Below are 12999 nucleotides of genomic sequence, written 5' to 3'. Positions count from 1 at the left end.
GTTTCTTTTTACATGTACATATGTGTTCAATTCAAGTTACTTTATTGTATGTTTAGTATAAGTTTGCACTGAGGTTCAGCTGCATTTTATAAATACTGGTGACAGTTGAGAGAGTTACCGTTACCGTGACAACTGCGGCGCATCTTTAGACAACAAAGAGGACCGCTTGGGCAACCACTAACTCTTGTCTCTGTCTCTTTCATTTGCAATTTAAGAGAGTACTACAAATTTTGGAGGCACCGCTGGGATGTGTATAGGGTGGTTCATCTTCTTGACCAGCAGAGCCCCATCCTGTAACATTCATACTTACCTACAAGACAAGCAGCTGAGTGAAGTGGTTTTACGAAACTGATTGAGCAGTGCACGCACTTGAGGTACAGTGACTACAAGAGGCTGCAAAGTCAAGTCAGTGAGTAAACGTCCACTTTCATCATACTGTCAAGCCACTGCAGATAAAGATGGATACACTTCAGAGCCTTCAGGAAGAAATAGGTGAAAGACTGTGTACATTAACTCGAGGAAAGCTCATAGAACTCTGCCAGATCTTAAACATTTCTGCAGAGAACATTGGAAACACAACTCGCCTGACTTTAGTAAATCTTCTCAGTAATCATCTACTAAGAAAAGAACTAGAAGAGCTAGAGGATGGAGGCATGGCTGAGCTCCTCAGCATTAATGATAAATTAAGCAATCTGATGATGACCAATATTAATGGAACTGAGCTAAGAACAGAGTTAAGACCACCGGAAAGAGAAGTAAGAACAGATCAAAGACCATTTCGACAACTTGAAAATATGAATGAGTCTGCTATGTACTTAAGTCCTACCATCTCACAGAGTACAACAACGCAACAAGTAGCAATTGATCATACACTGGTTAGTGCTCCTCCCCTATTACAGAGACAAATCGCACCAGCCGTGTGGCACAAAGACTTCAAAATTTCAGGCCTCATTGGTGAGCCAGGCCAGAAGGACAGATTGTCATTTTCAAGTCTTGCACGCCAAATAGAGAGTGGGTTAAATAAAGGCTATCTAGAACAAGATATCATTGATTCAGTCATCAGAGCAATCACTCCAGGGCTTCAGTTGCGTAGTTATCTTGAAGGCAAAGCAGACCTCACTCTTCCAACATTACGAAGAATCCTCCGTTCTCACTATCAAGAGAAAAATGCAACAGAACTATACAAACAGCTCACAGCAGAGGCCCAGCGTGCTAAAGAAACACCACAAAGTTTTCTCATTCGTGTTCTTGATCTGAGACAGAAAATTCTGTTCGCTTCACAAGAAGATGAGTCTGGCCTAAAATATGATCCAGCTTTAGTCCAAAACATGTTCCTTCATACTGTGCTAACTGGCCTACAGAATGATCGTATTCAGAGTGACCTCCAGCCATTCCTGTCTGACCCCACAATTTCAGATGAAGTGCTGTTGGAGAGATTAAATGTTGCTTGCTCCCATGAGACAGAGAGACAAAACAAACGGAAGTCCGAACGCAGTGCTGCTGTTCATGTCACGCAGTTAAATGAACCAAAACACCAAATAAAACAGACAAAAGTTGACCTGATGTCGCAACTGCAAAGCTTAAGCAATGAAATAATGCAAATTAAAGAGACAATTCAACAGCCCTCACCTGCTTCTCAGTGTTTTGCAGTCAGTAACAAGTCTCCGGCGACAATAGCAACTCATCAGCCACTGCAAGATTTCTCGCAAAGTTATCAGCCAGTAGCAGAGTGGAATAAAGAGCTGCCAAACCAAACATGGGGAGTAAGTCATAACACCTTTGAACAACATCACTATCCACTGCAGCCCCACCATCCTAAATCACAACAGAATGCAGTTTTGCAACAACAGTATATGGTATCACAGCCTTACAGTTTGCAACCATGTTTAATGCCAATACAGCAGCCCCTGCAACATACAGCATCAACACAGCATGCACCTCAGCCATCACGATATGCTGTTCCCTCACAGCTTCGTCCACCACAGTTGAATACAGCCCCTCAACAATATACACCACCACGACAGTACCCTCAGCAGTTTCGGCAGCCACGTCCCCCAAGGACAAGACAGTGCTTCCATTGCCAGCAAAGGGGACCAGAGGAATTATGCACCCATTGTTTTTGTTGTGGTAGCAGTGAGCACTTTTCAGCAGGCTGCAGAACCAGAGGTGCAAGATTTCAAAGTAGAACACCTTTAAACGGAAATGGGTTGCCTCCACGGGACAGGGAGTGACCCGAACTGCAAAAACGTCCCACCAACGTCCAAAACAACACTTTGAAAATGAAGAAAAAGAGTTTGAACTGTCTCCACTTGATAACATTCTATCTGCTTCATGTCAAGTTAATAAATACTCACCCGTCACTTCTCTCATTGGCAAACAATGTCTGGTAACCTGCTACTTACAAGGACACAAAACTGAGGCATTATGGGACACAGGATCCCAAGTATGTATTGTAGATGAACGATGGAGAAACAAGTACATACCTGAAGTGAAACTGAAGGACATCTCTGAGGCAACAGAAGCTACAGGTGGCCTACAGCTTGTTGCGGCTAATGGGACCAGTATGCCTTATGTTGGATGGGTAGAGATTACTTTCAAATTGGCTTCCCCTGTTGATGGCGTAAAAGAGTTAGTTATTCCTGTCCTTGTCTTAAAAGACCAAAGGTTATCCAAACCAATAATCGGCTACAATGTGATCGAACAAGTGATGAGACAGAGTGAAGCAAGTGAAAACAGTGAAGTGAGTAAAGGACGTCTGCACAAGATTGTCAAGTATGCCTTCCCTGGCATGAAGAAAAATAAAATACAGACCTTCATTAATCTTGTGACTACTGAGAATCCTAGTGAATATTTGGTGAAGACAATGAAAGACACAGTGAATATACCAAAACGTTCAATAATGCAGGTACAATGTCAAGTTAAAGTGCCATACATGAAGCACGACACTGTTTTCTTGTTTGAACCACACTTAAATCCACACTGTCCAGATGGTCTGGAACCTCTGGAAACCCTACTAACTCTCAAGAAAGGAAGTCGTCCAGTGGTCAAGATCAGTGTACAGAATGTCACAGACCATGAGATAAGGCTTGTAGGAAAAACTGAGCTTGGGACAATACAATCAATAAAATCTGTACTACCAGCTGCAGCATCACATTGTGCAACAACAGCCATGATCAGTGAGATTCAGAATACCACAGATTCTAAAGAAAGTAACAGTGAAGAATTGTGGGACCCACCTGTTGATGTAAGCCACTTACCTATGCACCAGCGAAGCAAAATAAAACAGTTACTACGAGAAGAGTGCCATTCATTTTCGAGGTCAGATGACGATATTGGGTGCATCAAAGGTCTCCAGCTAAGTATTTCTCTGACTGACGATACTCCTGTTGTCCGTATGTACACTTCAGTCCCCAAGCCACTGTATCAGGAAATGAAGGACTACCTGCATGACTTGATTGCCCAGGGCTGGATTGAGAAAACCCATTCACCTTACTCTTCACCAATCGTGTGTGTTCGTAAGAAAGATGGCAGCCTTAGGTTGTGCATTGACTATAGAGACCTCAATAGGAAGACACTACCTGATCGCCAGCCTATCCCGAGAGTACAAGACATTCTGGACAGTTTAGGTGGTAATGCCTGGTTTTCAGTATTAGATCAGGGCAAAGCTTACCATCAGGGTTTTATGTCCCCAGACAGCAGACACTTGACCGCATTCAGTACACCATGGGGCTTATATGAGTGGGTTCGTATCCCCTTCGGCCTCATGAACGCGCCTGCATCATTTCAGCATTTCATGGAGGAGTGCTTAGAAGGACTAAGAGATGAAATTTGTGTGCCCTACTTAGATGACATCCTGGTTTTCACGAAAACATTTGATGGACATCTTGAAGCAATAAAAAAAGTGTTGCAACGTCTACAAGCCCATGGAGTAAAGCTGAAGCCACGAAAGTGTGAGATGTTCAAGAATGAGGTTCGCTACTTAGGCCGCATTGTTTCTGCAGAAGGCAGTAAAATGGACCCTGAAGACACTGTCGCTGTAACAGCACTTAAAGAGAAGAGACCAAACACTGTGGGAGATCTACGGAAAATTCTCGGTCTACTAAGTTATTATCGCCAGTACATCAAAGACTTCTCAAGTATTGCTAAGCCCCTTTACGACCTTCTGAAGGGCAATGAGAAAACTGAGAGCACAAAGAAAGGAAACTGCAGAGTAGTAACCAACAGAAAAAGTCACATGGTGCCATCCAGTAAGCTGATTGAATGGACAGAGTATCACCAAGAAACACTGTCAAAGCTGATTGACTGTCTCGTTCAACCTCCAATATTGGGGTTCCCAGACTTTTCCAAACCATTTGTACTTCACACAGATGCGTCCAACCAAGGCCTGGGTGCTGTCCTGTATCAGAACCAGAACGGGAAGCTGAGAGTGATAGCATATGGTTCAAGAACATTGACCAATGCAGAGAGAAACTACCACCTGCACAGTGGAAAGCTGGAGTTCCTAGCCCTCAAATGGGCTATAACAGAAAAGTTTAGAGACTACCTATATTATGCACCTACCTTCACCGTGTACAGTGATAACAATCCCCTCACTTATGTGTTGTCCTCTGCAAAGTTAAATGCCACTGGATGCAGATGGGTCGCTGAACTTGCAGACTTCCATTTCACCATTCGTTATCGCCCAGGTAAAGAGAATGTGGATGCTGATTCACTGTCCAGAATGCCAGTTGATATAGAGACAGCAATGAGAGAATTTACAGAGGAGCTTTCATCAGAGTGTGTGGGAGCCACAATACAAGCTGTGGAGGTCCAGCACGACCCAGATCCACCCCTTACTTTAATCAGTCAGTGTGCACCAGCATGCATGGAGATTGGCGACAAACCCTGCAAATCATTATCAAAAGAGGAGATTCAGCAAGCACAAAGAGATGACAAGAATGTCAAAGAAATCATAGACTACTTGCAGTCAGAAACAAGACCGTCTTCAAAACAGTGTCGGTCAGCCAATCCTACAGTTAGAGGTCTAATGCGTGAGTGGGACAAACTGGTGTTGGATGAATATGGCATACTGCACCGCAAAACATCACAACGAATGCAGCTAGTGTTGCCTGCCCAGTTTAAGAGTATTGTCTTGAGGGAATTGCATGATGAAATGGGTCATCAAGGCCTTGACCGCACAACCAGCCTCATTAGAGATCGATTTTTCTGGCCCTTCATGCAAAAGGATATTGAGCACTATGTCCTGAGAACCTGTTCATGCATAAAACAGAAAAAACCATGCAGAGAGACACGGGCACCTCTCAAAAGCATTAAGACAACACATCCATTTGAGTTAGTATCCATCGACTTCCTTCATTTGGACAAGTGCAAAGGAGGTTATGAGTATATCCTTGTGATTGTTGACCATTTCACTCGATTTGTGCAGGCATATGCTACAACTTCAAAATCTGGAAAAACTGTAGCAGACCGGTTGTTCAATGATTTTGCCCTAAGGTTTGGGTTCCCCTCACGAATTCACCATGACCAAGGCAGGGAATTCGAAAATCAACTCTTCGACCAGCTCCAAAAATACAGTGATATTACTGCCTCTAGGACGACCCCATACCACCCACAGGGAAATGGACAAGTAGAGAGATTCAATCGGACCATTCTGCAAATGCTCAAAACTCTCACAGAAAAACAGAAATTGAATTGGAAAGAGGCATTGAATAAGCTAGTGTTTGCCTACAATTGCACTAAAAGCGAAGTGACTGGATTCTCACCTTTCTACCTCATGTACGGCCGCTCTCCAAGGCTTCCAGTTGATGCATTGTTTGATCTCAATCCAGACAAGGGATCCATCGACCACAGTGAATATGTGGAGAGGTGGACAAAGGGTATGCAAGAGGCTTATGAGATCGCCAGTGAGCATGCAAAGAAGTGTATTGAGAGAAACAAAAGAAATTATGACCAAAAAGTTAGATGCACTAATCTATACCCTGGCAGCAGAGTTCTGGTGAGAAACCTAGCTCAAAAAGGGGGCCCAGGAAAACTAAGAAATTTCTGGGAGGATGAAGTCCACATTGTCATCCGCCAGGCTGCTGTAGATACTCCAATCTATGAAGTGAAACCAGAGCAGGGCAAAGGCCGATCAAGAGTGTTGCATCGTAATCACCTTCTCCCCTGTGATCACTTACCTCAGGTTACCACATCAACTCAAAATGCCACACCAAAGCAAAAACATCAACAGAAAAGCACAGCTTTACCTGCAGGGAGAAGCGAGGAATATGAGCCAGAGAATGACAGTGAAAGTGATGATGAGTACTATGTGCAAGTTGAACCCTATCAGTTTAGAACACAGCCAAACAGTCAGGTGCAAAATAAAACCACACAACGCCTGTTACCTCCTGGTGAGAAATCATCAGCAAAGTTAGAACGAACGGTTGAGTTGTCAGTGTTGCCACACCAAGCTGAACGGAAACAAGATGAAATAGAACATGTTGACTTACCTGTTGAAGAAAGACACTTACCTGTTGAGGAACAACACTTACCTGCTGAGGAACACTGCTTACCTGAACAAAACTTACCTGTTGAAGAACAAAGTTTAAAAGAACGGCACTCACCTAGACAACACTTACCTGTTGAAGAACATCACTTACCTGCATGGAGGAATCCTGTAACGGAACCATCTAGAGTCCGACAACGAGGACCACCAAAGAGGTTCACATATGAAAAATTTGGAAATCCTACATGCCACAGTGTACAGAATGCAAGAAATGACTTTAACCCACACCCCATACACACATGGACACCAAATATGAATTCTTGGGTGCCAATGCCGATCCATTATTCTCAGCCCTCACTTATCTATTATCCAGCCATTTAAAGAATCTCAATGAACTTTCACTTGACCAGGTCTCAGATGGCACCGCAGAACTCTACTGACAAACTGCCATCATATTGACACTAACTGCCTTGACTGATTGCAAATAACTGTTGCCAGCTAAGGGACTGTGACACTTAATGAACTGTTGTTGGGCCGAAAAGAAAATATGGACTGTTTAAAGGCCTAGACAGATAAAATGGACTCTGCACATTGAAAATATGGACTGTTAAAAGGCCCAGATAAATTAAATGGACTGAACATTTTGAAACGTTCCTTGGAGAACCTGAGAATGGCCTGAATCTGAGAACTTTCTGCACTTGAACTTGATTGTTTCCTGTATGGACTTCATTCTTAATGAACATTCCTTAGTGCCTTGATTCTGGGACTGTTTAGGGCACTAGCTCATTGAACTTGAATTCAGAAAGTTGATTATCAGCCTACAAGGACTGTCTGTGAAACAGGAACATGATATGTGATTATTAAATGTATGAATGTAAAAAAAAAAAGGGAAAATGTATTGAAAACATCACATGTGACCTGGTACTTTTACATGAGTGTGAAGTGAAATATATCGAAGTTTATGACTTTGAGAATACTGATGTCGGGACGACATCTTATTTGGTTGGAGAGAGTGTGAACCCTGCATAGTTTGGGCCATAAAAATATTCTATTGTTTGTATATATTTATTTTGTATCCATGCTATGTCTGTTTCTTTTTACATGTACATATGTGTTCAATTCAAGTTACTTTATTGTATGTTTAGTATAAGTTTGCACTGTAGAGTCCAGCTGCATTTTATAAATACTGGTGACAGTTGAGAGAGTTACCGTTACCGTGACAACTGCGGCGCATCTTTAGACAACAAAGAGGACCGCTTGGGCAACCACTAACTCTTGTCTCTGTCTCTTTCATTTGCAATTTAAGGTTAGTTAAATTTATTAAAATTGATACTAAACTTTAATTCACATGCTTTAATGTTTAAATAATTTGTTACAGTTGATTATTTTTGTAATTGTGTAATTCAAAGATACTTGTGTAAGAGGAAATTTCAAACATGTATCATTTAACTGAGTTGTTAATGTACTATACTTACCTGAAATACTTACCAATTTGTTATGAGTATGTCCAGATGTGTATAAGGAGGTTATTTATTTATTTATTTACTGTGATTTAAGTATTTTTATGTATTATTACCGTGTAACAAAGTATCAGTACAATGTATATTAAAGACAACAAAGAGGACCGCTTGGGCAACCACTAACTCTTGTCTCTGTCTCTTTCATTTGCAATTTAAGAGAGTACTACATATACATACACACACACACATACATATATATTTATATTTGTATGCAATGAATATTTTGTACATTATACAAAACAGTATGGAATTTTAAAATTGGCCATTTATCGGTGAACCTGATACGCAAGACATGTTAATGTGAGGTGTGTGAGAGTTTCCTTGAGGTTTACAACATACAGTGCTTCGTAAGAGGGCGACATCTGCGTCTCTGACAGTGGTCCGTGTGCATGTGGCCTTCACACACCATTCAGGCATCCAATAGAGCAGCAGGAAGAGAAAACCACCCGTACAAAGACCACCCAAACCCACCAGAACCAGCTTCCACCGGCACAGCCGATACCCGCTCAGCTCCTGGACAGAAAGAAAATTAGCTCATGTGCTTCATAATACAAAAAAAAGGAAAACGAAACAATTAGAATACATACCATCTCATCCTCCAAACCCTTGTTGACAATCTTCAGATCTTCCTTCTCCATCTTGATCTTTAGTCCTGGCTGGATAACTGCTGGTCTCCTGCACACACATGCAGAGATCACACGCTAAGTGTGTGTTTGTGTATGTGTGTGTAGTACAGTGAGGATTGTGTGAGGCCCAACAACAGCTGTTATACCATTGGATTGTATTGACAACCAGCTGACCTGAGATGACACATAATCATGTGCACACGTAAACACAAACACTCTGAGAACTTCCTGTGAGTCACGATCCTGAGCGCTACAGCTGAAAGCCACGCTGAGAGTGTTATAAGACACATACGAGAGCCAAGACAACAGCTGGCAAACCAATGAGCCAATTTGACAATTAAACGAGGTTTATTTATGAGGGTTTAAATGATTTTTTTTTTCACCAAAGATGGGTGAACTGACAAAATTACAGAGTCATAATTTTTTCCTATTCCCTTATTTGTTTCTTATTAGATTTTTTATTAATTATTTTAAAGCATTTATTTAAATTTGTGAATTTACCAGTCATAAGGGTAATGTTTTGGAAATTAGGATTTATACATGATCTGAAAGCTTAATAAATATGTGACCCTGGAGCACAAAACCAGTCTTAAGTAGCACAGGTATATTTGTAGCAATAGCCAAAAATACATAGTATGGGTCAAAATTATCGATTTTTCTTTTATGCCAAAAATCATTAGCATATTATGTACAGATCATGCTCCATGAAGATATTTTGTAATTTTCTACCATAAATATATAAAAACTTGATTTTTGATTAGTAATATGCATTGCTAAGAACTTAATTTGGACAACGTTTAAGGCGATTTTCTCAATATTTAGATTTTTTTGCACCCTCAGATTCCAGGTTTTCAAATAGCTGTATCTCAGACAAACATTGTCCTATTTTAACAAACCATATATCAATGAAAAGTTTATTTACTCAGCTTTCAGATGACGTAATAATCTCATTTTGGACAAATTTACACTTATTTTCTCAAAACTCGTTTTGTGGTCCAGGGTCACATATGCTTGAAGTATGGTTTTTAGTATAGAACAATATTTGGCTGAGATACAACTGTTTGAAAACCTGGAATCTGAGGTTGCAAAAAAAATTAAATAAAGAAATATCAGTCAAAATATTGAGAAAAATCACCTTTAAAGTTGTCCAAATAAAGTTCTTAGCAATGCATTATACTAATCAAAAAATAAATGTTAACATTTTTATGGTAGTAAATGTACACAATATCTTCATGGAACATGATCTTTACTTAATAGCCTAATGATTTTTGGCATAAAAGAAAAATAGATCATTTTAATCTATACAATGCATTTTATTTTTTTATTAAAAATATAATTTTGTAGGGTTATTTTGGTATTTTTTTATAAATAATAAACATCAGCAAAGGCTATATTCATGGCGAAATAATATTTAAGTTAATTAATTACTACTAATAAAAAAATAAATAATGTAAGAATGCCAAAAACTACAAAGTTTATTTGCTCACCAAAGTCGTTTTTTAAATTCATTTGGTGCTGACTGGGTGTTAATTTTGGACCTTGGAGGCAAAGATTGAGGATGAGAGAGATTGATGGTTAAATATTTCATGACTCCGCAAGTGTAGTTGTCTTGAAGACTGACAGGAATGTAAAAATGTGTGTGTAACCGAAGCTCTCTGCAGAGGAAAGAGCAGGGGATCGGAGAAAAACACTGGGCTCAGTCATTCAAAAGGCTTTTTCCGGCTCGCATAATCATTAGACAAACTTGGCCATAAATGACAGTCTTTTTCCTCCCCGTGTTATAAAATTATTATCTGACTCCTTTAATGATTCATTCACTTTTTACAATATTTACACTATCAAAACAAGTCAATTTTAGCAAGATGTTTTTGCATCGTGACATTATTTTCAGAACATGTGCCCACAAATTCTCAATTAAAAATGAGGTAAAATTGCTTTTAAATGTAAATATTTATACACTGAAGTAATTTGTATTACTGCTTTTAGCTGATTCTGATTTTTAAAAGAAAAGTGCAGTTATTTTATATTACAGTAAGTAAATTTAAAAAAAGTTATAATAATTTAATAATTACAGTAAAGACAATTAAGTGGAAATTGTGCTTTCGTCCTTTTGTGGTGACGAAAGTTTATCGTTGCTTAAAAAGTCCGGAGACTGCAAGAAATGGAGGAGAAACCTTTGGTGTCTGTCGTGGGTAACCCGGAGCTGTATTTTTTTAGGGTTTCTGCTAATATGACAGTTTAATTAACAGCAAAAAAACTAAGATTTTAGAGCGCTCGCGCTATAATCCTTTGATTTGACTGACAGGACAGCTGTTTTGGTCGTTGCTTAGCAACATAAAAAATACTGCAGCACACTGTTTTTTTATTAAAAGTCGCCAAAAAAGGCAGTGCTGTGCGCCTCGCGTTTTTAGAACTAAAAGACGCGTTCGGTGTGATCGGGGCCTTAAGCTACCTATACTGAGGGAATGTGCAGTTGCTGCCTATTAAGAGCATTCCAACTCTGTTCTTTTGAGATTTGGGATGCTTCTTTAGAAGGCAGTTTGCTAGGTTTTGTAAGCGGTGCTCCATCGAGCTGCTTGAAAGTGGACAGCAGGGAGGAAACCTGTGCTGTGCTGGTGTGGTCACATCAACAATAGGGCAGCAGGGAGGCAGCATGGCAGAAAACAGGGAAAGTGTGTGAGTGTGTGTTAGGCAGACGGGTTTCAGTGTTCCCTGCCCTCTGCCACAGGCTCTGATCTTATCAGGCCCTCGCACCCGTACAGCACGCCACGGAAAGGGGAAACCCAAACTAGGACCGACCCTTCCTACAATTTTCCCTTTCTGGAGCAGCTGTTACATGGCTACTTTTTCGCTCTCGGCTACAATATATACGCAAATCGCGAGTGAAACATGCGGCCCTTTTTTTTTTTTTTTTTTAAACTTCCTCTAGAGCAGACTGTACGATGAATGCAAGGAAACACTGCAATCATAAACCTGACAGGCCTATTTACCCAACCCATGTCAATGTGTCATAAGTATGCAAGCAGTCATTATACTTTTTTTTTACTTTTAGTTTCCAAATGACAGCAAAAAGACCATCTTTAAACCAATTAATAACAGCCTGAGCCGCAGACGGAGACTGTGTTTCACAGTAAATTCCACTTTTATGACTGAATTTGGTCTGTGTAACACGGAATTTCATGGAATTTTGGATTAATAAATCAAAAGTAGGTCAGTACATTTAAATCAAAATGTAATATGGACTAGTGAATATTAAGCCGCAAAAATACTACTAAAATATGAATTCTGCATGTTCCGCGTCTCTGTGTGAATGAATGGCACAGACGTATGTCTTTGTTTACTACACATACTGAAGCACGTGTAAGGCTTGCAGTGTTTTTACTGCTGCTGCCTCAATATGAACACATAAACACAAAATCATTTCATGAGCATTTTCCAGTTTCTTTTGAGAAAAACTACTGTCATATACTATACAAAGAGAAACTTACAAGGTCTTCACAGCAACCCGTCAAAATATAAATTTGGTTTAACTTGGGGGAAAAAAAAAAAACTATAAAACTAAAAAAAAATATTATAATTACTTAAATGTAGTAATACTACTACTACTAGTAATAAAAATAATAATACTAAAAATTATTATTAAAACATTATTTTTAAAGTAATGTTTACCAGAAAAATGATTTACAAAAATGTATTCACCAGAAAAATGTAAACACACAGCAGTAGTTGTGAAAAAAAAGAAAAACTAAATAATAATAAACTAATTTTTTATAAAATCAATTAATAAGAGATGCTTTCGATTATCAATTTAATGGAATCATTAGAATTAGGTCAGATAATTGTCAAAATAAAGCTAAATTTGAGAAAAAAAAAAAATGAATAGGGCCTTAAAATTGTTAAACCTTTAATATATTGCTGTTAAATTGTGTACGTTTCATGACTTCAATTAATTAAACATGCTTTTAAAATATTTTTTAATTTAACCATTAAAACAGTCAAAAGTTTAAACTGAAAAAAAAGAAAAAAAGAAAACAGAAAAAAACTAATTTGAAAAAAAAAAAAAAAAGATCTACATGTTTCTTTGAGAGATTGATTCATAAAAAAATAATGTGAAAATGTACAAATGGAAAAAGTAAAAATAAAATGGAAAAAAAACGGAATTTGAACAAATAAAACAGAATTTGGGAAAAAAATAAAATTTCATTAAGCCCTATGTATTGTAAGTGAACAGGATTATAAAAAAAAGGAAAAAAGCACTAAAAAGACTAAAAATTTATTTTAAAAAACCCCCAAAAAACCCCCCCTCAAATCTCAGCAAATCAGTGGTACACGAAGGACCGCAATTCTGAGTAAAAAAAAATCAGAATTT

At 38.9% G+C, this 12999-nt stretch overlaps 1 protein-coding gene across 2 annotated transcripts in view; it reads right to left on the bottom strand.

Annotated features, from left to right (window-relative positions):
• Positions 1 to 12999, bottom strand: part of atp13a3 (ATPase 13A3) — a 64279-nt gene that overhangs the window by 30460 nt on the left and 20820 nt on the right. For both annotated transcript variants that reach the window (XM_073825464.1, XM_073825465.1), the window contains exons 3-4: positions 8592 to 8679; positions 8344 to 8517 (exon numbers count right to left, since the gene is read on the bottom strand). In XM_073825464.1, coding sequence (XP_073681565.1) covers positions 8344 to 8517; positions 8592 to 8642 — 225 coding nt within the window. In that variant the 5' untranslated portion in view covers positions 8643 to 8679. The remainder of the gene's footprint in view (positions 1 to 8343; positions 8518 to 8591; positions 8680 to 12999) is intronic.

The sequence above is a fragment of the Garra rufa genome, chromosome 20, assembly GCF_049309525.1.
Source record: "Garra rufa chromosome 20, GarRuf1.0, whole genome shotgun sequence".
Lineage (NCBI taxonomy): Eukaryota > Metazoa > Chordata > Actinopteri > Cypriniformes > Cyprinidae > Garra > Garra rufa.
The sequence above is the reverse complement of the archived record's forward strand: the minus strand, read 5'-3'. Positions and strand labels throughout refer to the sequence as shown.